The sequence below is a fragment of the Cervus elaphus genome, chromosome 9 (assembly GCF_910594005.1).
Source record: "Cervus elaphus chromosome 9, mCerEla1.1, whole genome shotgun sequence".
Taxonomy (NCBI): Eukaryota; Metazoa; Chordata; class Mammalia; order Artiodactyla; family Cervidae; genus Cervus; species Cervus elaphus.
In genome coordinates, this window is record NC_057823.1 from 62,478,737 (window position 1) to 62,505,345 (window position 26,609).

A 26,609-nucleotide genomic window follows, 5' to 3' on the forward strand; every position below is an offset into this window, starting at 1 on the left:
TCCTGGGAGCTCCTGCCCAGAGGGGCCTCTCCTCTGGGTGGCCTCGGAATAGAATGCTGTCAGTGCGTGCCTGCAGAGCACTTCCTGTGAGTGGGCACTGGGCTCCACACTCAACGTGCGTCATCTCACTTATTCCTTGTAACGGGCCCAGGCCACTTCCCCTTGCCGACCGAGGTGGGCATGGAATCATCAAAGTCCCCACAACTCCCTATGTAGGCCTGCTGTCTGGGTGGGAGGATGCTTTCTGTCTTGGGAAGGGGAAGATCTGAACAGTTCTCACCAGAAATCTCAGGGACCCTCCTGTGCATCCCCTCTATACCCCCCATTCCCGAGAATGCTAGCCTCTCCACTGCCCCTCCCACCATCCCCTTTGCTCCTTCCCGTCACTGTCATCCTCTCTTCCGCACGTCTCTCCTGCTTCTAGCCTGCTGACTCCTGCCCTTTTCTCTTCCCCCTCAGCCCCCCTTGTGGTCTTTCTGGGGGCCAGAAAGGCGATGACTCAGCCCCGGGACAGAAGCAACCCTTCCCCCAACTGGAGCCACCCTCCCCTCAGGCCTGGGTAGTGAGGACAAGCCAGGCTGGCTCCCCAGGGAAGGGGCGAGGCTCAGAACCCCAAGGGGCAAAGCAAAGGATACTTGGACGGTAAGCCCTCAGGCATGGCCATCACGTTAGGGCATGGCCATCTTGACTCCTGGGATACCCTCCTCCTTTTGGCCTTGGGTGGGCTCTGGGGCCAGTTCAATTTCCTAAATAGGATAAGAGGTGCCTGGGCGTACATGTTCCAAAAATGGTCCCTTGAAGAGAAGGTAGAGTGTTCCCAAACAACAACTGACCAAGGGGTCCGGGCAGTCCAAGGCAGAAAGGGCAGGAGGGGGAACTGGGCCCTTCTCTGGAATTTCTGCGGGGCTAGGGAGGCAGCTTTCAGTTCCATATAAGGAAGAACTTTGCAACAGAGCTGCTCAGAGAAGGAACGGGAGGCCACGAGAGTGAAGTCCTGTCCCCCTGGAGGTGGGCGAGCAGTGCCCAACAACCACTTTGGGCGTGTAGTCAAGGAGATGCCCAACCTCAGACAGCACTCCAATCCCAAAATGCGTGAGCAAACTCAGGTTCCCCAGCCAGCTTCCTCCTGGGCCCGGCATGTTCAGCGTCCAGTCTGAGCGCTGTCCAAACCCAGGACCTTGCTGAGTAGTCTGCAGTCTGCAGTCTGCCAGTCAAGGTCACACGGCCAGTGTCAGAGGTGGACCCAGATCCCTGAAGACTTGACCTGGGGCCCCGGATTCTGGAGGCTGCACTCAGAGCTGCCTCATGCTGGGTGCTGACATAAGCTGCAAGCACCCTGTGCACCTCTGGGGCACCCCCCCCGACACAGCATCTACCTGTCTACTCCAAGTCCTCTACTTACACTAAAACCCTCAAGGCAGGTGCGGGGAAGAAAAGGCAGCAAAGGGGCCCACAGATGGGCTATTCACTTGTAACTCCCTTCATCCTATTGTTCACATCTCCTGAACCTTCAGGATGGGGTCCAGACCTCCAATGTGCCCCCGCCTGCATCCTCTCCCAGGCATCAGTATTTCCAGTGCTCCCCGTGGTCTTCCCCACTCTGTGCACACTGCCCTCTCCCCAGAGCCACCCTTGCCCTGAATCTCCTCTTCCCTTGGCTGCCTGCCCCGTCCTCCATGGCCCATCTCACCCACGCCAGGCCACCTCCTCCAAGCAGACTCCTTTCCCTGCCAGCCAGAAACTGTCCCTCCACTTCTGGCCTCCCACAGCATTCTGGCCTGGCCCTGTCAGCGCCCAACCGCACCGGAAATGGTCTTTCACATAGACTGGCAGTGAGGCTAAATGGTGGAGACCGTGGGCTCTGGGGTAGGAAGCAACTGGGATTCTTGAGCAGGTCCTTCAACCTTGCTGAGCCCGTTTCCTTATTGTAGAATGCTGACTGCTCTTGTCCCTGCCTCCAGATTGCCGTGAGGGTAAAATAAGATGACTTCATGTTTTGCAAAATGGTTTAGAAAATGACTCTTTCAAAACCAGCCTCTGCCATTGGCCAGCTGTAGACTAGGTCATCTGTCTCAATCTCTTGGAACCTTAGTTTCCAACTCTGTAAAATGGGGTTAGTGATACTATCCACATGCCATGGTTGCTGAGGGCAGTAAATGAGAGGATGTAGGTAACACATGTCATAAAAATGCACCTAAAATCACTGCTCAATCACTGATTGAGCATTCAAAGTGACAGGCAGGGTACTAAATGTCAAAGTGCAATTAATAGCAGACTTGATTCACAATAATGTTAAATAATGAAGAGGAGGGGCTTCCCAGGTAGTGCTAGTGGTAAAGATCCCTGAAGACTTGACCTAGGGCCCTGGATTCTGGAGGCTGCACTCAGAGCTGCCTCCTCATGCTGGGTGCTGACATAAGCACCTCCCGCCCTGCCAATGGAGGAGACATAAGAGACCTGGGTCAGGTCCCTAGGTTGGGAAGATCCCCTGGAGGAGGGCATGGCAACCCACTCCAGTATTCTTGCCTGGAGAATCCCAAGGACAGAGGAGCCTGGTGGGCTATAGACCACAGGGTCGCAGTCAGATAGAACTGAAGCAACTTAGCATACACAAGGCATGCTTGTGGATAGGAAGAGGATAGGGACTTCCCTGGTGGTCCAGTGGATAAGGATGCACCTTCCAATGCAGGGGACATGGGTTCGATCCCTAGACAGGGAACTAAGATCCCACATGCCGCGGAGCAGCTAAGTGTGCATATGAAACTAATAAGCCCATGCACCTCAACTAGAGGAGCCTATGGGTATCCACCAAGAGCTGGTGTGCCATGACTAAGACCTGAAACAGCCAAACAAATCTTTTTAAAAAATAATGAAGAGGATCATGATGGTCAGGCCTTCCCTCCACAAACTCACCTGCCACCTGACAGAGACACAGGCCTGGCCCCTGGGGCCCCTCTTGTGCCCCTGGAAGCCCCAGCTGGGAGAGGATGCCACCTTCACCCTCTCCCCGACTCCCATGGCATCTTTCCTCTGTAATCCACGCCCTCCACTTTCACGGTAGCAGCCGCCTCCTGCACTAGACAGTGAAGCCTACGAGGGCAGAACCCCAGAGGCTTGAGTGTTGACACACAGCCACTCACACTAACATACACTGGAGAACCCTTGTCGGTGAATGACCGGCTGACGGATGAGTGGTCATGCCGGGCGGATCCACACAGCCTGGCGGTGCTACCCCAGGGTCTGGCGGCCCCCGCCCCGCCCAGGCTCACCTGCTTGTACTTGTAGAAAAGCAGCAGCAGCAGCAGCAGCAGCAGGGCCATGATGGACATGCAGGCTGCCAGCACCGGCGTGAAGAGGGGCTCATCGCGGGGCTTCGTGGAAGCTCCTGCATGAAGGGGCGGGACAGAGGAGTGAGCCAGCCGAAGGGGCCTTTGAGACCCCCTGCCCCACTGAAACAGGCCACTGGCCTGGAACACGGTAGGTGCCCCCCAAATTCTCGTTGATTGAACAAGGTGTCCTCTCAGCAGGAAGCCTGCAGACCCTCCCCCAGCCAGGGGCAGGGAGAACCCCCCACCTCCAGCCCTGCTCACGCCCAGCTCTAAACCCTACCCAGACTCACAGCCTCTGCAGCCGGGGGAGCCCCTCAGGTCGCGCAACCCACCCCCTGCCTATACAAGAAGCCTCTGGGGCTCAGCTGTGACTTGTACACTCCCCCAGTGTGGAGGCTCATTACCTACACCTCTGGCCAGCTTGGACGGAGAGACCTTCTAGAGGCTGGACTGAAATCCGCCTCCCCAGGAGGTCCCTGCGGCATCCCCGAGTGCCCTCTGGGACCACACACCCCTCCGAGAGTCTGAAAACCAGACTCATGGACCCAGGTCTTCTCTTCCCACATCAGTAGCCCCAGTTCCCTTGATGTGTTGGGAAGGACCTAATTTCCACCCCCTGGCCAGATCAGCAGCATGAATCTGAGACTCAGCCTCACTTCTACCTCTTAGGAGGTGTGAGAGCAAACCTGTGACTTCTCCCGAAGCCTCAGGTTCATCATACCCCAAGAGGGAAGGCAGACTGTACTAAAGCAACTTCCCGGGATTAGGCGAGTGCACTAAAATAATGTTTGCAAAGGGCTTAGCATGATGCCTGGCACAGTGTAAGCCTTCAGCGAAATGTTGGCTTTCTTATTTGTAATATAGGACCACCAGCTTGAGACAGAGCCGCCAGGGCATGTGGAATTGGGACTCCAAAGGCTAGGGCCCCAGGAGCCCCCTTGGAGCCAAGCAGAGGCCCAGTCTGTCCTCTCTGGGCCTGGCACACAGTGGGTGCCGAACCTGCTTTTCAGAGGCCTGAGGGTGCTGTGGCCCTGTACAGTCTCGGGCCTTTCAGAATCAGAGAACTCACCCACATGCAGCCTTTGTGCAATGCAGAGAAGGATGCGTCTTCCTCCAGACGAGGCTGCTGCGGCATTTGTCCCCCACCCCCACCGCACAGCGGCCCCGGGTGGATAGGATTGTGTCTCTGATGGAAGGGAGTCCGGGAAGGGTGGGAAAGGCCAGCGAGGCTGGCCCTGGGTTGGGAGCGGGGCCTGGGTTCATTAGTCGCCTGTCCCCGTCACCAGACTCTAAACCCAGGGGAGGCCCTGCTTCTCTGAGTCTCAAATACACACCTGTAAACTAACCAGTCAGCTCAAGTGCAGGAGTAAGAGCGGAGGGGCCAGATTAGGCTGCCGCTGCTTTCTCTCGAGATCTCTGCTTCCCCTCTGCCCTTCTCCCCCTACTACTCCAGCCCTCTGGGTTCTAGACTGCCCATCTTGCAGCCTTTGGTCACGAGGGGCCTAGAGTCACCCACGGAGAGCTAGAACTCGGTACGGCTGGGATCCACTCGGCGCTGGAACTCTGGCCCTTGGCTCCCAGGAGTGGGTGGGGGTATTCCCCGGGCCCCCGCTCCTGTCGCAGCCTGGAGCAGGGGTCCCAGGCTCACCTACGGAGATGGGCCCCAAGGCCGCGAAGGTGTTCCCCATGCTGTTCTGGGCTCTGCACTCGTACGTCCTGTTGGGTTCCAAGGTCCCCGGGGTCAGCAGGCTCTGGACGGTCACCTTGCGGAAGGGCTCCTGGCGCAGGACGTCAGGGTTCGGCTCCTCCAGGACCAGCACGTGGGTCTTATCACATCTGGGAAGCGCAGAATGTGGTCAGAGCTTTGGGGTGCCCAGCCCCCGAGCCCAGGTGAGGAGGGAAGTCACTTACCTGTTGGTGTGGCTGCTGCACTGCACCCACGTCACATTGGGCCGGGGGTACCCCGAGGCTTCACAGAGCAGGGCTTTAGAGCCGTTGGTGAAGGTCCACATGACTTCTACCTCCGGGGGGTCTGAGGTAGAGAGGGCCTGAGTCTCCTCGCCTGACCGCCCACCCTGAGCCTTCTCTGCCCCAGCCCAACCTCCCCCAGCTCATCTATCTGGGCCGCCCCAGGAACCCTGTATCCCCAAGCCCTTCTACTCACAAAGAAGGGTGAGTTCAAAGGTCAGGTTATCTTCGCCTCTGGCATTTCTAGCCTGGAAGGAGTAGAGGCCGGCCTCGGAGGGCTTCAGGCGAGGCAGGGTGAGCTTGGAAGTGTATCTGTGTGGGAGGAGCAGGCCGTCTGGGGTGAGGACAGAGGGTTCCAACAACCACCTTAGAGGGGGTGGCTTTATTTTTGGTCAAGGGTCTGGGGCATGAAGGCCTTGGCTGAGCCAGGTACCCAGGCTGGGTCCACTGAGACATGGAAAAACCACCAACCCGATTTCCTTAATTGTCCCTCTCATCCGCAAAGCACTTCAGTTCTGAGATTTGGTAGAGGCGGTGTCTGTAAAGTGCCGATGCTGGGAGGCACCTCACAAGCCTCGCTGAATATATCTCCTTTCACCACCACCACTGGGCTAAACAGTCCTTGCTGAAAACGCCAGTACCTGGTCAGCTTCTATTCCCAAAGCGCCAGCCCTGCCAGGAGGGGGCTTTGAGAGGAAAGGGAGGCAGGATACAGCCCTGGGGCTCCAGAGACCAGGGCTCAAGTCCTAGTACTGCATTTCCCAGCTGTGTGACCTTAGGCAAGGATACTTACTTAACCTTTCTGTTCCTTTGTTTCTTTTCCTGAGCATGACACTTAGAGTAATTAATTCACTGACTCAGCCTAAGGGTTAGAGGGATCTGTATTCAGAGAGCCTGACTCATTGCAGACATTTGCCCCTTTATTGGAAAATATCTGCAGCCACTACTAGATTAAAACACATGGTATTTACTCAGCCAGTTCGTTGGCATATAGAACCCCTCTAACATGTGTCAATTCTTGAGATAACTAATACCTGCTTCTTAAACTGAAAGAATTTAACTTTTTGCATGAGTCAAAATCACCATGATGAACACACCTATCACATGGCCTCAGTTTGGGGCCCTGTGCTGAAAGGCCCCAGATTACCGAGTTCAAGGACACCTCTCTGGTTCCTTTCCACAGTGTCCCTATTGCTTACAGACCCCTGAGACCTATCCATGGATCAGCCTCCTTCCAGGGGTCTGCTGACTCCAGTTCAGAACTTCTGCTTTAGCAGAGAGGAAGCTAGAAATCCTGGCTGGAAAGGACAAGAAAGGAAGTGGGAAGAGGAAAATGAGGACAAGGGAACATCTTTGTTGATTCTGATGATCAACAAACAAGAATCCAGGAATCGAAGAGGTTTGGGCTTCCAGAACTAGAAAGAGAACTCCTGAGAGTCTGGGAGTCGGAAGGTGTCCGGGGATTACCCACCAGAGGTGGCAAGCAGGTCTCCCCAAGTGAGCCCGTTATGATGGAAATACAGCCTGAAGACTGCATTGAGGACTCTGAGGCTGCGTTTAGACGCTGCAGGAAATGGTTCAAAACTGAATTAGGGCTGTTCATCACAGCTGTGGGAGGAGACGTGATTGCGTGTACACCACATATTTGCTGTCCTTAATGGAGCTGTACTCCCTCATTCAAATGGTAGAGGAATAGATAAAGAGAATGTGGTATGTATATACAAAGGAATATTACTCAGCCATAAAAGGGAATGAAATTGGGTCATTTTTAGAGATGTGGATGGACCTAGAGACTGTCATAGAGAGTGAAGTTAGCCAGAAAGAGAAAAATAAGTATCGTATATTAACACATACATGTGGAATCTGAAAAAATTGGTATAGATGACCTTATTTATAAAGCAGAAATAGCGACAGACATAGAGAACAAACATGGATATCAATGGGGGAAGAGGGAGATGGGATGAACTGGGAGATTGGGATTGACATATATGCACTATTGATACTATGTATAAAATAGGTAATTAATGAGAGCGACTGTATAGCACAGGGAACGCTACTCAATGCTCTGTGGTCCTGACCTGAATGGGAAAGAAGTCCAGGAAAGAGGGGACGTGCATATACGCATAGATGATTCTCTTTGTTGTGCAGGAGAAATTAACGCAACACTGTGAAGCAGCTACGGACGGGAGTGTGTACATGCTCAGTCGTGTCCGACTCTGTGACCCCAGGGACTGGAGCCTGCCAGGCTCCTCTGCCCATAGGATTTTCCAGGCAAGAATACTGGAGTGGGTTGCTGTTTCCTTACTCCAGGAAAAATTTTAGAAATAGAACCGGGCAGAGAAATTATTATTTTCACATTTGTTATCAGTGTACCTCCTTAGGGAAGAAACTCTCTTGTTTAGAAACCACCTGGTTAGGTCACTTTGGACAGGAAAGAAAGACCCTGAGGAGAGAGTCCACAGGAGACAAAAAGACATTTCTAAGATGCTGTGCACGTAGAGTAAGCAGGACTCTGGGAGTGGAGGGTGGGGGCGTGCACAGGCAGACAGACCTTTATAAGGAGAGTTTTGATCCAGTGGAGGAGAGTAGCTGGTGAGAAATTCTCAGGGGTGGATGGCCACAGGCTTTTAAAGAACTTTCGATGTATCTGTGACTGAGAGATATTAATTCCCTCTAGTCCCCCAAACCTGTGTGTGAGGCAGATACCTCGTGCAACTGCCATCAGGAGTGTGACTGTAAGTGGAAATCATGGGGACGGTCTTCTGCATTTGGATTAGTCACGAAAGAGGAGAATGAATAAGCTCGGGAGAACCTGGGTGACTGTCAGAATGCACACACCCAAGAAATGGTAGAATTCTTGAGGAGGACATTTAATTTCCCAAGGATACAGCACAGAGGCTACACTAATGTCATCTACATCTCAAACACAGATGACTGACGTTGAGGCTCTACATAGTCAAGAAAACTGAGACCAAGAAATGGGAAAGGACTCACCCCCTAATCAAGGTTGAGACAGGACCCAAATGTGCTGACTCTTGGTTAAAGTATTCTCTGTCTGGCTGTGGGCCATGCAGATGGGAGCTAGTGGGTGGTACCTGTATGTGTCGTTGGTGATTACAAAGTTGAGCTTGGGCTGGGAGCCAAAGAAGGGACCCTCATAGGTCCAGTTGAAACTTTGCAGGCTTGGGTAGGCCTCCACCTTGACTCTGAGTTCGAGCTTCTCACCCACGGCCACCTCTTGGAGGAGGTTCTGCTCAGAGGTTAAGTTCAAGTAGGCACTGTCTGGAAAGCAGAATGCACAGAAATCTGGCATGAGTGGGAAAATGTCTGTCTGTGTGTTCATTTGGTGATCCGCCTGTGGATCCAGTCTTTCAGCTGGACCCTCCCTGAGTACCTAGCATGTGATGTGCCAGTCACACGGACCCGACCTGTAACCAAAACTTGCCCTCTGTCATATTTTTCCTGCCACTCCCGCCCCTCTCAAAAGCCCAGGGCTTTAAACTCTTCTCTCCAAGTTCCTGAAAGAACCCGGGCAAATTCCTATCCTCCTTGCCACCTCTACCTCTTTGTTTACATAATAAAGAGATTAATAGAATATATCTATCGTGTTATAACTGTATAGAATGTTTTCTAGCAGCTAAAAAGGTCCCCTTTTCTGGTAGTAGTTTATAGTTCCCCTTTTTCTGGTAGAAGTTTAATCAATGCAACTTCCATATCCAGTTCTAAAGTGGGCATGTGACCCAGGCCAGCCAATCAGGGTAATCTGTGCCCTTTGGACTGTGGTTGGTTTGGGGGTAGGAATGAGTGAGTCCATGACACTCATTCCTATTATTTCTGTTGGGACTGGAGGAAAAGAGAAGCTTCCATCCCACTGGGGTTTCCAAGCTTGGTGCTGCCCCACAAGAAAAATATAGAGCCGAGGGCTGGGAAGCAATAGACTCTTGTCTACATCTGAACATCAAAATCCAACTGTCCCGGAAGCTCATACCCATGTTTTGTTTTGTTTTGCTTTAGCTATAAGGCCAATAAGATCCTCTTTTGGTGAGGTCAGTTTGAGTTGATTTCTGCTACTTATACCTGAAAGATTCTTGACTGGTTCCTTCATTAAATGTTGCATGAATTAAAATCAAGCTACTCTGATTGAATTGCAGGCAAAGGAGAGGTACCCCCATCCACAGACTCTCCATGCCACTCATGGATGCTTCTGAAATGCTTTCTTAAAATCCCAAGGCTTTGTAAAAATCCCTGGACTAGATCATCTCTCAGGGCTCCTTTTCTTACTCAAGTCTATGAAATCTAAAATTCACTCTTCTAATCTGATGTTCCTGCTCAAAAAGCCAACTCTGATTCCCCATTACCTCCACTATTCAGCCTGGCATTCAAGGCTCTTCTCAATTAGGTCTCCCTATGAAGTAAGTGAAAGAGGAGAGTGAAAAAGTTGGCTTAAAACTCAACATTCAAAAAACTAAGATCATGGCATCCAGTCCCATCACTTCAAGGCAAATAGATGGGGAAGCAGTGGAAACAATGGCTGACTTTATTTTTGGGGGCTCCAAAATCACTGCAGATGGTGATTGCAGCCATGAAATTAAAAGACGCTTACTCCTTGGAAGGAAAGTTATGACCAACCTAGACAGCATATTAAAAAGCAGAGACATTACTTTGTCAACAAAGGTCCGTCTAGTCCAGGCTACTGTTTTTCCAGTCATCATGTGTGGATGTGAGAGTTGGAATATAAAGAAACCTGAGCACAGAAGAATTGATGCTTTTGAACTGTGGTGCTGGAGAAGACTCTTGAGAGACCCTTGGGCTGCAAGGAGATCCAACCAGTCCATCCTAAAGGAGATCAGTCCTGGGTGTTCATTGGAAGGACTGATATTGTAGCTGAAACTCCAATACTTTGGCCACCTGATTCGAAGAGCTGACTCATTTGAAAATACCCTGATGCTGGGAAAGATTGAGGGTGGGAGGAGAAGGGGATGACAGAGGATGAGATGGTTGAATGGCATCACCAACTCAATGGACATGGGTTTGGGTGAACTCCAGGAGTTGGTGATGGACAGGGAGGCCTGGCGTGCTGCGGTTAATGGGGTTGCAAAGAGTCAGACACAACTGAGCGACTGAACTGAAGCCCATCTAGCCATGGCCGCTCTTCCTATACAGATGTGCACACACAGACACACACACAACTCTCCACCCATCTTGGTGTCCTCATATCCCCAGAACACCCCACAGTAGTTCCAACCTGGGCTCTTTGCTCAATCGTGTCCTCTACCAGGAACTCCATATTCTTCCTTTCTTCTATTTAGATCCTTCTCATTCTCTAAGACCCCCCCATCAGGGAGACTCCACCCATCACTCCAGGCTAAAGGAGTACTCCCTCCTCTTGATTCATTTTGCTTTTTTTTGTTTGTTTGTTTTGCTTTTTTAAAAACTGAGGTATAATTGATGTATAATATTTGATAAGTTTCAGCTATCCAACAAAGTGATTCACAATTTTTTAAAGTTATATTCCATTTAAAGTTATTATAAATGATTAACTATGTTCCCTGTGTTGTATAACACATCCTTGTAGCTTATTTATTTTATACATAAAAGTTTCTACCTCTTAATCCCCTACTGCTATGTGGCCCCTCCTACCTTCCCTCTCCCCACTGGTAACTGCTAGTTTGTTCTCTGTGAGTCAGCCCCTTTTTTGTTATATTCATTAGTTTGTGGTATTTTAAATTTTTAAATTTATTTATATTTAAAGGATCTTTTTCCCCAAGTTTTATTTATTTTAATTTTTTGGCCGCATCCTGCAGCGTGTGGGTCCTTAGTTCCCCAACCAAGGATTGAACCCACAGCCCCTGCATTGGAAGGTGGACTCTTAACCACTGGACCAGAAGGGAAGTCCCTTTGTGGTATTTTTAAGATTCCACATATAAGCAATATCATATAGTACTTGTCTTTCTCTGTCTGACTTATTTCACTTAGCAGGATAACCGCTGCGGCCCTTTGAGATTGTACAGTCATTAGGCACCACATCTACACCACTTCAGGCTTCCCTCGTAGTTCAGTTGGTAAAGAATCTGCCGGCAGTGCAGGAGACCTGGGTTCAATTCCTGGGTTGGGAAGATCCCCTGGAGAAGGAAATGGCAACCCACTCTAGTATTCTTGCCTAGAGAATCCTGGCAGGCTACAGTCCGTGGGGTCGCAAGAGTTGGACACGACTTAGTGACCAAACCACCACCACCACCACACTACTTCATGCATCTGGTCCTCCCTTGGTAGCTGTCTTCTCTCTTCAAGCTTGTGAGCTTTGAGGGCAAGGCTGTTTTCTTCTCTCTTTCTCCCTTAGTCAGCCAGCCAACCATTCATTCATCCAAACTCCAACCACTTCCTATCACCTCCACCATATCCATCCCTAATCAAGCCACCATCACCTCTGGCTCAAACTAGCAGTAGTTTCCTAACAGTTTCCTGGCTTCTACCCTCGTCTCCCAATAGACAATCCTCAACAAAGCACCAGAAAGCCATATTACATCTTATACTCTCAAGTCAGATCATGTCACTCCTTTGCTCAAACCCTCCAATGGTATCCCCTCTCTCTCAAGAGGAAAAGCCCAGGTCTTTATGTTGGCCTCCCAGACCTTCCCCTTCACCTCTGACGTCATCAGGTACTACACTTCCTCTCAAGCTCCACCCAGCCACACTGGCTGACTTACTCCTTGCATGTGGTGAGCTCGGACCTGCCTTAAGAACACTGCTTTCCCTCTGGCTGAAGCTCTCTTCTCCAAGATTCTACATGGTTTGGTCCTTCACCAACTTCTAGTCTCTGCTCAAATGTCAGTTTCCCAGTAAGTCTTCCTTGATGATCACCCAATTTTAAACTGAAAACCCTATCAAATTATCTTTTTCATAATTTACTTTGTTTATTGCTTGTCTTCTCCTAACTAGAATACAAACTCCATGTGGGCAGGGCATTTTCTCTCTCATTTGTAACTGGATCCCTAGCATTGAAAACAATCTAGAGGGAAGAGTGAAGGAAAACAATATCTGTTGAGTGATTACTGTAGGTCTGCACTGCAAAATGGATAGGATTAGACTCCATAACTGGGAGACAGTTCACTGTTCTCCTCTCCTGCCTTAGCCCTCAGAGCTGCCGGCCCAGGGTGGGCCCACAACAGAGCTTAGGTGCTCCTGCAAGCCTGATGTAATACTTGCTCTGTGAGGGTAATGATTCTTAGGCTTGCCCTCCCACCTCCCCTCGGGCTCCCAGCTTGATACATGAGGTATGGCCAAACTGAAAGCACTCTGAACCTGTCCACCCTGAAGAAGCTGCCCTCTGCTCTGGAGTCTCAGCCCAGTGACTGTCACGGCCTCCTCCCCAATCACTCTGGTCATCTCGGCTCCTTTCTGCTTTGCCCCAGCAGCCATTGCCCCTCCTAGATTGTTTTGGATAACAGACTCTCCGGGGTCCCCACCACAATCCAGCACCCTTCGCCATCTCTGGCCTGGAGCGCCGCATTAACTGCCCTGATGGGTCTCCAGCCTCGAGTCTCCTGTCCACTCCACGTGACCCAGGGCTGAGCTTTCTCAAATGACACCTCCTCAGGCACACTGAGCATTTACTCTGTGCCAGGCCCTGCCCCAGTTAGTTCAGATATAGTCAATGAATTCTCAGAGCAAACCTGTGAGACAGTTACTGTTAGGATCCCCATTTTGCAGATGGGGAAACAGTTTAAGCAACCTACCTAAGTCACTGGTGGAGGCAGGCTGGAATGTGGCTCAGGACTGTGGGCTCCTGATTACCACTCCTGCATCTTCTGTTCCATCTGATTTCATCACTCTCCTCTTAAAACCTTTGACACCCGCCCACCAGAGATGATGCAAGCTACCCGTTCAACTTGCTGTCAGATACTACCCTCAGCCCCGCTTTCCTGTGACCACCCCCCCTCAACCCCTTCGCGTCCCTGCTGTTGTCGGTTTCTCTGGATGTCTCTGTTGCTCTTGCTCTCTTTGCCTTTGAGGCTTGCATATGCTGTTCCCTCTGCCAGAAGTGCTGTTCCCTTTTCTTCCCCTCCCCTCTGCCTGGCTAACCCACCTCCATTCTTCTGGTCCCAGCTTAGAGTCCATTTAGTCCAAGTCTTTGTTGGGGAGTCCCTCTTGGAGTTCCCAGGACACCTCAGGTTTCTCCCATGCCCACCCAGGGTGACTGCTGTCTGTTCACATGCCCATGTGATGTGAGTTCCAGGCATGAAGGAATGAATGAATGAGTCCAGGAGGGAGCAAAGTCCAGGAGGGAGCAAAGTCCAGGAGGGAGCTATTGGACATCAATCCCAAAACACAACAAAATGATGCTGGAATGAGATGCAGCCATGTACTGTGGGACCTCCAAGGTGGGAGAGAGGGAGGATTCTGAGAGAGGAAGAATCAGAGGGCTGACACAGACATGGCTCCTCAGCCAGGCTGAGAAAAGGGGGATTTTAGTGAGCTATTCTAATAGTGTCTGCTCCTTTTTTTTTAACATCAGCTCCCTCTTTCTCAATCACCTTACGCACCCACCTTGCTCCAGGATCCATGCTGACCCTCCCCCACCACCCCGATGCTCACCTACCACCCGGAAGACCATGGAGGTGGAGTGGACGCCCCGGGCATTGGTGGCCACGCAGGTGTAGTTGCCAGCATCTTGGAAGACTACGTGATCGAGTTCGAGGGTGAGGACTTTTTGATAACGGTTGTCACGGAAGTCGGATTGTTGAGAGATTGCGAGCTGCAGCCAGAAGGAACAGAAACGCTGAGGTTGTTTAGGAATTACAAAGAGCTGGGTTCTAATTCTCAGCCTTTAAAGATTACTATCTGCTTTTCTTTAGGCTGAGCTGTGAGCCTTAGTTTCTTCAACTGCAAATTGGGACTGACACTGGCCCGTGTTCCTAGGGTTGTAGTGAAGAGTGAGTGAGATGGAACATGCAAATGGCATAGGACTAGGCCTGGCATGTGGAAGGCATGCGGAGGAACTATGTTCTTAGAAGCAGCCTAATGCCATTTCCTCCTGAGAAAACCCCCTTTTCCTCTCTCTAGAGTTGTTCTGAAATAATTTTTACATTCCTGAGCCTCAGAGATGGCCTTGGAACCCCTTGCAAAGTCAGAAGTGAGCTGACACATGCCTCTTGTCTACAGGCTAGGACAAAGGTCATGGGTCAAGGGGGTGCAATACTGCCTCCTCCCTCTCCCATCACAAAGTGTAGATGCAGGAGCCTGAGACTTGCTTCTGCATCATCTACTGACCAGCAGTGAGACCTTGGGTGAGTTACTCCCCTCTCTGGTCCTGAGCTATGCCCTCAGCTCCCAGTGCCAGCTTGAGGTGGGGCCTGGAGTGCCAGGAGTACAGGCAGACCCACCCCCCTACCCCCGCCCCCAAGGACTGACTTTTGTGTCTCCACGTTGAAGGAAGACGTCAAAGTTGACATCAACGTCGCTGGCTGAGCACATGATCTTGGCAGTCTCTCCTTGAATCCGTACCAGCTCTGCAGGCTCCAGTGTCAAGGTTGGAGGTCCTGGGATGACTGAGGTCGGGGGAAGGCACCCATGAGGACCCAGGCCAGAGCTGTCACTCTGCTTCCTGACATGGGCCCAGGCTCCCTTCCCAAATCCTGGGAGGCAGCCATGACACCTCAGTTTTCCCCACAACAAGTCCCATCTCCTAAATGGACCTGGAAGAGTCCCGTTGGCTCCATCACCAGCGCCTCTCCCCAGTCACACCCTTTCCCTCTGCTCTGGACTCCCGCAGCCACCTGGAAGGCCTCCCTGCTTCCTCACAGCAGCCAACGTGAGCTCCTTACAAGGAAGATTGGATCACGCTCCTCTCTTGTGCTAATAATGTTCAGCGGCTTCTCATCACTCTCAGACTAAAAGCTGCAGCCCCTCGTACCTCCCCAGACCCTGCTCCTGACCTGTATGCACTTGCCACCCCCTCACTGCTCTGCAGCCACTGTGGCCCCTCCCACCCAAGACGTGCCCTTGCTCTTCCCTGTGGGAATGCATGATCCATGCAACAACCACACTTTGACTGGTTGTTCTCATCTTCACATCTTCAGCTCAAACATTCCTCAGAGGGGCCTCCTGTCACAGGTTAGCTGAATTAGCTTCGGGCTTCCCAGGTGGCACTAGTGGTAAAGAACCCACCTGCCAACACAGGAGACGTAAGAGACTTGGGTTCAACCCCTGGGGTCGGGAAGATCCCCTGGAGGAGGGCATGACAACCTGCTTTAGTATTCTTGCCTGGAGAATCCCACGGATTCCCCTGACCAAATCTCTTCAGCTTGGTTTCTTGTTCATCACATTTACTTGCTTTCTCTCTCATCCGTCATCCCCAGTAAATGAAGGTGATATCCCTAGCAGCTAACCCAGTGCCTAAAACATAGTGGTAGTGGTTTAATCGCTCAGTTGTGTCCAACTCTTGCGACCCCATGGACTATAGCCTACCAGGCTCCTCTGTCCATGGGACTTTCCAGGCAAGAATACTGGAGTGAGTTGCCATTTACTTCTTCAGGGGATCTTCTTGACCAAGGAATCGAACACAGGTCTCCAGCATTGCAGGCGGATTCTTTACCAACTGAACTATGAGGGAAGCCCTAGCTGATGAATTAACATCTGTGGCTGTGGCTGCTGTTGAAAGATAACCTGACTCAGTTTCTCAGGGTCAGATGTTAAGGAGCTCACTCATGTCACAGAATCAAGGCAAAACGAGGACCCTAGAATCCCTCTGCAAGGTGGGCTGTAGGAAAAGGGCCTGCCTGGCTCCTCTGCACACAAAGTGGGTTCCCTTGGCTTCCTGGACAGGTTTCGTGGGCTCAGGGCAGTGGCCAGCTCTGCCACTCTGACCCTGGCCTCATTACAGGTGCTTGCTTCCTGTCTCAGGCTCAGATTCTGATCTTGGGGTCCTGCTGACTCCCACCAGTCCTCCCAGAAACCAGAATCCCATCTACCAGCCCAGCAGAAATGAGGTGGGAGCAGACAGGAGAGACACTTCACCACCACTGATGCCTCCCAGCCAGAGGCGTCCCGTGCGCCTGGGCGTTGCTCACGGTGCCCCCCTCCTGTGCTCAGCACCCAGCACCTGGTGGGCCCTGAGTAGGAATCCATGTCTGAAGGGGTGGGAGAGCTTCGGGACCGCCTTCCATTCCTGGAACATCCGAAGCCTGTTCCCAGCTCACGACTGTGTACCTGCTGTTTCCTCTGCTGTTTCCCCCTTCTCATAATTCACATTTCCGCTCAAATAAAATGTCACTCTCTCCACGAGCCCCCCCCACCACACTCTATTCCACCACCGTGTTCAGTGCTTTTCATAGCCTATTTCATGACCTGAGACTACCTTGCCAGCTGAGTTATCAGCGTACGTGCGGTCTGCCTCCCAGCACCCGACACCTCTCGGTCTCGCTCCAGAAGGTGCCCCATGGACGACACAGGCACGACTGGAAAGAAGAGGTGAAACAAAGCACCCACCCTTACTTCCCCTCTGGCCAGACACCAGCTCTTGGGTCCACCCTGTCCACGCACCTTTCTGAACTTTAAGCCGGATGCTGAGGGACTTCACCATCCTGCCGGCCACCCGAACACTGCACTCATAGTCCTGGCTCTCAATGAACTTGGCCTTGTGGATGGTGAAGCCATACCAGGGCGAGAAGGAGTAGCTGGTTTGGCGCAAGACAGGCCGGCCGCGCACCCGCACCAGCGAGACGCCCGCCTCCAGGGCCGGGTCGGTGAGCAGACAGGGCAGCAGCGCGTCCTGACCCTCCAACACTGTCACTTCCTCGGCCAGGACCCTCCAGGGCCGAGCAGGATCTGGGGAGCACGGAGATACAGGGTTACAACTGCCCCCCCTCCGCCAGGCTAACCGGTCCCTGGACATTGGTGACAGTGAAGCTCAGAGATGTTCTTCATTTGCCTGAGGTCACATAATACCAAGGAAGCTCAGCTGAGGCTTGGGGGCTCTGTGGCCAGGTCCAGCCCCACTATTTAATGCTGTGTGATCTTGGGCAAATGACTCAACCTCTCTGAGCGTCTGGAAAATGGGGAGGAACGAGAACCTTCTCACAGGGTTGCTGTGAGGAATGAAATTAGAAGCACTGCCACAGGTCCTTGTTTGTGGCAGGTTCTCAGAAAACCTGGAGCTGGTTTATTATGATGGTTCACGTCAGGGCCCAGCCCTCTTGGGCATTCCTGGTGGGCCGTGCTGGGCTAGTCCTCTTGGGAGGGGACTCATAGTCCTCACCTTTGACGTAGAGGTGGATAGTAGCAGTGCCCGCCGAGGGGTCTCCAGGCTCCGTGCAGCGGTACGTTCCCGTGTGTATGAAGGTGGCATTGTTTGTGGTGAGGATGCTTCTGGGGGCATCAGAGTCCAGAGTCCAGTAGGGGGAAATGGGGCCATCCCACTTCACGCTGCCATTGCTCATACATCGCAAGGTCACCGCTGTGCCTGGCTCCACCACCAGCTCAGGGCCACTGGGCTCTATCACTGGGACCCCGTGACCTGGTGATGGGAAGTGGCAAACAGAAACGAGGGCTGAGGTGACACCCCGTTGGCTGTACCCTGCCTCTGAGATGGGTGCTACTCTGGCAGGGTGCTTCTGGTTCTGGGGTTCAGCTGCGACCTGCAGGATCACCTCGAACAAGTCCCTGCCCCTCTCCGGTCACTCACTCAGGCCCTACCCCAAACCTTCTGTGATGGACTGACATCTCTGATGTCTCTGAGAGAAGGGGACTGGGGGCTTTCTTGGCCTCCCACCCAGCCACTGTCCCGTGGGGGCTACCCCAGCCTCTGGCCTCGGCCTTCCTGGCCATGACTGCATCATTCTCCCCAGGAGTGGACTCCTTTGGCCTGATGTAATAAATGGCCTGCATTCCTGCTACGAAGTCCAGCACCTAGCTCAAAGAAGGGGCTTCAAACAAGCAAAAGTGAAAGTCGCTCAGGCGTGTCTGACTCTCTGCGACCCCGTAGACTGTAGCCCACCAGGCTCCTCTGTCCTTGGGATTCTCCAGGCAAGGAAGAAACAAATGAATAGAATGTTTGTGGCAAAGTGCTCTGAATTGATTCACACGAGGAAGAAGAAAAAGGGGCTTCCCTGATGGTCCAGTGATTAAGACTCCGAGCTTCCACTGCAGAGGGCACGGGTTTGACTCCTGGTGGGGGACTTCCACATGCCACATGATATGGCCAAAAACAGATAAAAATGCATATACCTTTAAAAAAATATCTTAAAGAAATAAAAGAAGAAGAAAAGGGGTGTGGGATCTTAACATAGCAGAGCTCAGAGTCTTCTGGTGTGCCTTCTCTCATCACTGGACATCTGGTCTGTAGCACAGTGGGGAGGTTCAGAGGCTCTGTGCCTCAGTTTCCCCACTTAAAAAATGGGGACCAAAATTGTACCCATTTATTGGGATGTTGGGAGATTTAAATGCACAGAAAGCTTTAGAACATCACCCGTCACCAAATATAAATAACTCAGCAAAGGTTAGCCATTCTATTTACTATCTAGTCTACCCCCAGAAGCCCACCATAACATCCCAGCCCTGCTGTGTTTACTAGGGGGACAATCTCTTTTAAGGAAAATTTTCTTGAAGGAGAAAAGAGAACTTGAAACTCATCTCAGGCCCTCCGGGAAGAAGGCCCGTTGCCTCTGCAGTGTCAGCACTTTTCCAGGGCCTAAAATAGGGGTAAAGGAGGGAAGTGAGAGCTGATTCAAGGACTTGGAGGGGCTGCCAGGCGCCCTCCAGCCTGTGCAGGAGGAAACACATTGCTGGCACCCGGCCTAGCCCCCGTTTCCGCTCAGCCTGCAGTCCTTCTCCCAAGGAGGCTCTCACTTCTGCTTCCTGGCCACTGTCCCCTTTAGGGGAAAGACCCCTTCACCCCCTGAAACAGGCAGTACCACCTGCTGGGCACAGGCATGTCCCAGGCTGTGGGACCCGGATCTGCCACTGACCTACGAGGTACCCCCCTACTGAGTCCAATCGGTCTGTCCCAGTGATGGGGCCACGGACATCCCAACCCTGAGGGAACTAGGAAAATTCAGGGACTCTTCATCATCTTGCACAAAAGCTTCTTCTTAAAAAAAAAAAAAGTATATTTATTTATTTGGCTGCATCAGGTCTTAGTTTCAGCATGTGAGATCTTTTGTTGTAGCATAAGTGCTCTAAGGTTGCGGTATGTGGGCTTAGTTGCCACATGGCATGTGGGATCTTAGGTCCCCGACCAGGTATTGAACCCACTTCCCCTGCATTGGAAGGTGGATTCTTAACCACTGGATCACCAGGGAAGTACTGCACAAAAGCTTCTTAAATGGGTCTTTCCATCCCACTACACCCTGCCCTCATCACAAACCCCAGAATCAGAAAGATCCTGTCAAATTATTTCAGGATGACTTAATTTATGTTTTGATTTTGTACACATCAGAGATGTGCAGGCTGTCTGCCCGAGCTTCTGATTCGCATAAAGGATGGAGTGACCAGGGAAATACTGCGGAAACCAACACCTGGGGGTTGCAGCCAGGCTTCCCTGTGCTGCTGACCACCAGGGAGAGGGGCAAACATCGTTTTGGGCAGGCTGCTGGCAAGTCCCAACAGAGCAGGTGCTGGCCTATCCCTGCTGCAGCCATGCAGGGCATGGGGTGGGGGTGGGGTACTGGAGGGAAGAGCTTGACTGTGGGCTCATGTCAGCCAGTCGTCACTCAGTCATGTTTGACATTTTGCGATCCCATGGACTGTAGCCCGCCAGGCTCCCCTGTCCATGGAATTTTCCAGGCAAGAATACTGGAGTGCGTTGCCACTTCCTCCTCCAGGGGATCTTCCTGACCCAGAGATCGAGCCCAAGTCTCTTGCATCTCCTGCATTGGCAGGAGGATTCTTTACCATTGTGCTATGCCAACCTGCGTCTAAAACTTGGCTCTTCCGTGCTAACTAAGTAGGCTGCTTAACCTTTGACCCTCAGGCTACTCTTTCAATGAGAATAATCCGAATTTCCACCTCTGAAAGGTCCTGGGAGGATTCAAGGAGGTGATAAACAACCTCTGCCTGAGTCAGCTCTCCTGTCCTGTGTTACTGCTTCAACTACTACTCTCCTAACCTCCTCTCAGATCCTCACACTCTCACAGCTGAAGTGCTAACTTTCAAAGGTCACAGCCTACGCCTGTCACATCCCGCGGTCTCAGATTCTGTGACTTATATTCCGCTTCTGCCCCTGCTGGGTCTCACAGGCGCCTTCTCCCTCCCCCCCCTTCCCCTGTCTAACTCCAGCCTCGGCCTCCTGGAAGTGCAGTCTGAGAGGCATTATCTTATTTTGTCCTGTCGTCTCGAGTATTCATGCAGGACAGGGCTGACACCCTCAGCTTCCGCTCCAGCTGCCCACTGCTGGCTTGACTGGAGGGAAGGAAAAGCTTGCTCAGGCCTTTACTCCCTGGGTAGGGGCTGGACCCCTTCTGCCCCTTCACCCCACCATCTCTCTCCCCAAACCTTCTCACCCCCTCCCACTTGCTTGGGAGACCCCCCTCATCATCAGCTGCCAGGGTGTGCCCCCACACCCCCCACCTCTCCCCCAACACACACACACACACACACACACACACACAGTATGCCAAGGTTTGGGGCACGGCCTCCTCCTTGGCCCAGATTCTTAGCAAGTTTCTTTTGGTCTCTAGGATACACTGATTCTGTCCCTTAACTTTGTCACAACTGCTCCTCACTCATCACTGGTCTACTGAAAACATAGGCTTCCAGCTTGCAGTCCCCATTTCTTCTTTCCTTGCAGGCGAGATGCTGGACAGCCCTTCCATCCCCCATCAGTCTCCCACAGGCATTTTCTGGGCAGGAAGATAGGACAAAAGAGTGAAATAAAACCCACAAAGCTTTCTAGGATGAGGGGAAGAGTCTCTATCTTAATTGAAATGGTGGGGACACAAGCTTATATACTTGTCAAATCTCATCATAGGGACACTTAAGAATCTGTGCTTTCTACTACATGTAAATTACATCTCAACAGAAGAGGACAGACTTGCAAGCCCAGTGGAACTGATTGGGCCCAAAAAAGCCCTTCAGTGGGCCAGCTCCTCCTCAGGGACCAGACACACCTATTCCTCAGGGTCTTGCAGCCACAGGATTGTGGGAAGGCTGGAGATGCTGCTGCCTTCCTACCCCACCCACAGTCCCCATCCTTCCCTAGAGTTCCTCCAAATATGCAATAAAATTTAGGGACTTCACTGGTGATCCAATGGTGAAGACTCCACACTCCCAGTGCAGGGGGCATGGGTTTGATCCCATATGCCGCACAGAGTGGCCAAAAGAACTTAACATGTGTTTGTTGGGCCTACTGTAGATACAAGTCCAGCACCCAGCCCCCAGCTTCAGTTAGGGACCCTGCTAGCAGGAGATCCTGCATCACTGATGCTGTTTGGAGGGATGGGATTCAGGTGGGGTCTGCTCCATAGCTCTCTGTCCTGAGGCCCCGCAGCCTGTGTTTGGGAGGATTTCAGCCTAGCAGACCCTCAACTGTCCTCCCCCGAGACAAGCTGCTAGCCCTGTACTCTCTCATCCAAAATTTACCTCTCCTGAGCCCTGGGCCAGAGAGGCTAACCTCTTACCTCTCCTTCTGACCTCTTGCCCAAGCTGCCCAAGGAAGGACCATTGCTTCTTCAGATCCCTCCAAGTCATATCCTGCCTAGTTGGCCTCGTGAGTCCCAGGCTGGCAGTGCCAGTGGAGCCATGAGGGGCTTTCTGGGCCTCTCTGCTCAGTGTAGGTCTGGACCAGCGGCACTGGCATCTCCTAGGAACTCACTGGTCATGAAGAATCTCAGGTCACACCTGAGACCGATCGAGTCAGAGTCTGCACTGTAACAAGATCCCTGGGGGATCTGTGTGCACAGTGGGGTTTGAGGAGCATTTTGTCTGGTCCATCACCCCCAACAACATGCCGTTGACCATTCAGTAGGCACTAAAGAGCCCTGAGGGCATAGGGATGTGTTCAGGACACAGGGACAGTCACCATCTGAGCTGGGCAAGATCCGCAGCCCTGGCCAGGCTGGTTCCACACCATTCATACCCGCTTTCCCCTCCACTGCCTTTCCGAAGCAGACACCCACACACCCGAAGTCCAGGGCTGGGAGATGAAAACACAGAGTGGGGACCCCTAGTGAGGGGCAGAGGTTTAGAGAGTCCTTCCCTAGGAACCCTGTCACAATCCCTCTCACCGCCGCCCCCCCCCCCCCCCCCCCCCGCCAAGGCTCTGGTTCTGCTCTTACCATGCCAAGCTGTGGCCACCAGCAGGATCAGCAGGGTCCATGGGCCCATGGCCTCAGCAGGAAAGTGGCAGGCTGATGCAGGGCTTGCGGATAGGCAGAGAACAGGATTCTTGGACACTAGCTCTGACGGGACCAGACCCCCTAGACATGTGTTCCTCTCCACTGGCACTGGCTGTTTGTCTTGTTTTCCCCTTCCTTCTTCTCCTTGGGCTGATCCCCCTCTTCCTCTTTTAGCTAGGCAAGGCAACCACAGAGTTTGGAAATCTTGGTTAAAAAAAAAACAAAACAAAATAAAGACATGACCCCCAGGGGGCGGGGTTGGAGTCAGGGTAGGACTGGCTAAGTTTGGAGCCCTTCCGAAGCCACCTCTAAGGGGCCCTGAGAGAAGAGACATGCCCAATGTTAGACAGGCAGTTGATTGTACACACGGGGGTCTCCAGAGCAGCAGGGGGCTCTTGCTAAGTGGGAAAGGAAGTTAGGTTGGTCTGGACAAGCCTGATAACAGATAGTAACAAGAAGCTTCCATTTACAGGACACTCATCAGCCAAACCTTTACATACCACTGTCACCTTTTGTTCCCACAAAAATTTTATACAGTAGGTACTGTTATCATTCCCATTTTACAATAGGAAAATTGAGGTTCAGAGAGATCAAACACTGTAAACTTGCCCAAGGTCACACAGCTACCAAATGGAGGTGGAATTTGGATCTAGACAACCTGAAGAGGATAAGATTGAATAGCATCATTGACTCGATGGATATAAATTCGAGCAAACTTCGGGAGATAGTAAAGGACAGGAAAGCCTGGAGTGCTGCAGTCCATGAGGTCCCAAAGAGCTGGACATGACTTAGCAACTCAACAACAACAACCTGACTATAGAACTGCCTTCTTCTGGACTAATTTTTACAAAGGGTTAAACTGTGCTGCTGTACTTCTAAGAAAATTAGCATTCCTCTGCCCCCTTTCTTGGATGCAATTGCATTTACCACTTTTAGTTGATTTTTTCAGTGTTTTTATTTCTATTTAAGTGGCTATAAAATTAATTCTAGAAGCTAAAAAAAAAGAAAAAAGAACTACTCAATAAACATTGATCCAGGAAAATGATTAATCTTTCCATAGACTTAGAAATATAAGTATTACAGATACATTTCTGTCTTAGCAAAGTGTTTTGAACCTTTACAAATCATGAAAACAAACTAAAAGATGTAGAAACTCTGACCAGACCTATAAATATCAAAGAGATTCAATCAATCAATAAAAACCACCCAACAAAGAAAAGCACTTAAAGAATTAACCCTGATTCATCTCAAACTCATTCAAAAAAATAGAAGATGACTAGGCAATTCACAACTCATTCTATGAGGGCTGCAGTAACTGATTCCATCAACAAAGAAGGATATCATAAGAAAACTATAGATGAATTTCTCTTATGAACCTAACTGCAAACATACTCAACCAAATTCCAGCAAACCAAACCTGACAGCATATTAAAATGATTATACACCATGATCAACTGGGATTTATCCAACAAATGAAGAGGTGGCTCAGTACAAGAAAATTGACATCACAATGATAGAATGAGAGGATTTCACATGATTATCTCAACTGACACAGAAAAAAGCCTTTAACAAAATCTAACATGCTTTCATGATAAAACCCCCAAAGACTAGAAATGAGAACAAACATCCTAAAAATTATTAAAAACATATATTAAAAAACCCACAGCTAACTCAAAGATAAAAGATTGAAAGCTTCCCTGCCCCCACACCTCCCACCACAACTTTATATCAGCAACAAGGCAAGGACAACATCCCTCACTATTTCTATTCAACATTATACTGGAGGTCCGAGTTAGAACAATCACAAAGAAAAAGAAATAAAATGCATCCAAATTAAAAGAAGTAAAACTTTCTCTCTTCACAGATGACATAAGCCTATATACAGAAAATCCTCCTCTGTCCATTGGATTTTCCAGGCAAGAATACTGGAGTGGGTTGCCATTTCCTCCTTCAGAGGATCTTCCTGACCCAGGGATGGAACCTGCATCTCCTGTGTCTCCTGTATTGCAGGCGGATTCTTGACCACTGAGCCACCAGGGAAGTTTTGACTTTGATTACACCACTACAAAATGTGCTTTTGCTTTCATCTAGTTAAAAAAAGAGTTCCATGTCCTTATTGATGTTCAGTAAAGAATGGATATGACTAATTTAAAGTGATAAAGTAATAAATCCGTAGTTCTTCAGGCACTCTAACAGATCTAATTCTTGAATCTATTTGTCACTTCCACTGTATAACCGTAAGGGATTTGATTTAGGTCATACCTGAATGGTCTAGTGGTTTTCCCTACATTCTTCAATTTAAGTCTGAATTTTGCAATAAGGAGTTCATGATCTGAGCCACAGTCAGCTCCCAGTCTTGTTTTGCTGACTGTATAGAGCTTCTCCATCTTTGGCTGCCAAGAATGTAGTCAATCTGATTTTGATATTGACCATCTGGTGATGTACATGTGTAGTCTTCTCTTGTGTTGTTGAAAGAGGGTGCTATGACAAGTGCATTCTCTTGGCAAACCTCTGTTAACCTTTGCCCTGCTTCATTTTGTACTCTAAGGCCAAACTTGCCTGTTATTCCACATATCTCTTGACCTCCTACTTTTGCATTCCAGTCCCCTATAATGAAAAGGACATCTTTTTTTTTTTTTTTCCTGGTTGTCTCCTTAATGCTTTTTATTTTATTTTTTTTTTAATTTTTTCATTAGTTGGAGGCTAATTACTTCACAACATTTCAGTGGGTTTTGTCATACATTGATATGAATCAGCCATAGATTTACACGTATTCCCCATCCCGATCCCCCCTCCCACCTCCCTCTCCACCCGATTCCTCTGGGTCTTCCCAGTGCACCAGGCCGGAGCACTTGTCTCATGCATCCCACCTGGGCTGGTGATCTGTTTCACCATAGATAGTATACATGCTGTTCTTTTGAAACATTCCACCCTCACCTTCTCCCACAGAGTTCAAAAGTCTGTTCTGTATTTCTGTGTCTCTTTCTGTTTTGCATACAGGGTTGTCGTTACCATCTTTCTAAATTCCATATATATGTGTTAGTATGCTGTAATGTTCTTTATCTTTCTGGCTTACTTCACTCTGTATAATGGGCTCCAGTTTCATCCATCTCATTAGGACTGATTCAAATGAATTCTTTTTAACGGCTGAGTAATATTCCATGGTGTATATGTACCACAGCTTCCTTATCCATTCATTGCTGATGGGCATCTAGGTTGCTTCCATGTCCTGGCTATTATAAACAGTGCTGTGATGAACATTGGGGTGCACTTGTCTCTTTCAGATCTAGTTTCCTCGGTGTGTATGCCCAGAAGTGGTATTGCTGGGTCATATGGCAGTTCTATTTCCAGTTTTTTAAGGAATCTCCATACTGTTTTCCATAGTGGCTGTACTAGTTTGCATTCCCACCAACAGTGTAAGAGGGTTCCCTTTTCTCCACACCCTCTCCAGCATTTGTTGCTTGTAGACTTTTGGATAGCAGCCATCCTGACTAGCGTGTAATGGTACCTCATTGTGGTTTTGATTTGCATTTCTCTGATAATGAGTGATGTTGAGCATCTTTTCATGTGTTTATTAGCCATCTGCATGTCTTCTTTGGAGAAATGTCTGTTTAGTTCTTTGGCCCATTTTTTGATTGGGTCATATATTTTCCTGGAATTGAGCTGCAGGAGTTGCTTGTATATTTTTGAGATTAATCCTTTGTCTGTTTCTTCATTTGCTATTATTTTCTCCCAATCTGAGGGCTGTCTTTTCACCTTACTTATAGTTTCCTTTGTAGTGCAAAAGCTTTTAAGTTTCATTAGGTCCCATTTGTTTAGTTTTGCTTTTATTTCCAATATTCTGGGAGGTGGGTCATAGAGGATCTTGCTGTGATTTATGTCGGAGAGTGTTTTGCCTATGTTCTCCTCTAGGAGTTTTATAGTTTCTGGTCTTACATTTAGATCTTTAATCCATTTTGAGTTTATTTTTGTGTATGGTGTT

General features: G+C 50.3%; 1 protein-coding gene across 2 annotated transcripts in view; it reads right to left on the bottom strand.

Annotated features, from left to right (window-relative positions):
* CSF1R (colony stimulating factor 1 receptor) overlaps positions 1-22,777 on the bottom strand; it is a 32,721-nt gene extending 9,944 nt beyond the window's left edge. Inside the window, exons 1-10 of one of the 2 annotated variants that reach the window (XM_043913264.1) lie at positions 22,568-22,773; positions 17,554-17,811; positions 16,839-17,123; positions 14,709-14,845; positions 13,893-14,052; positions 8,393-8,579; positions 5,494-5,609; positions 5,241-5,361; positions 4,978-5,165; positions 3,270-3,385 (exon numbers count right to left, since the gene is read on the bottom strand). In XM_043913264.1, the coding sequence (XP_043769199.1) occupies positions 3,270-3,385; positions 4,978-5,165; positions 5,241-5,361; positions 5,494-5,609; positions 8,393-8,579; positions 13,893-14,052; positions 14,709-14,845; positions 16,839-17,123; positions 17,554-17,811; positions 22,568-22,616 (1,617 nt within the window). In that variant the 5' untranslated portion in view covers positions 22,617-22,773. Of the gene's footprint in view, positions 1-3,269; positions 3,386-4,977; positions 5,166-5,240; positions 5,362-5,493; positions 5,610-8,392; positions 8,580-13,892; positions 14,053-14,708; positions 14,846-16,838; positions 17,124-17,553; positions 17,812-22,567 lie in introns of both variants that reach the window. The other variant, XM_043913265.1, reaches the window with a different exon arrangement.
* Between the last annotated feature and the right edge of the window lie 3,832 nt (positions 22,778-26,609).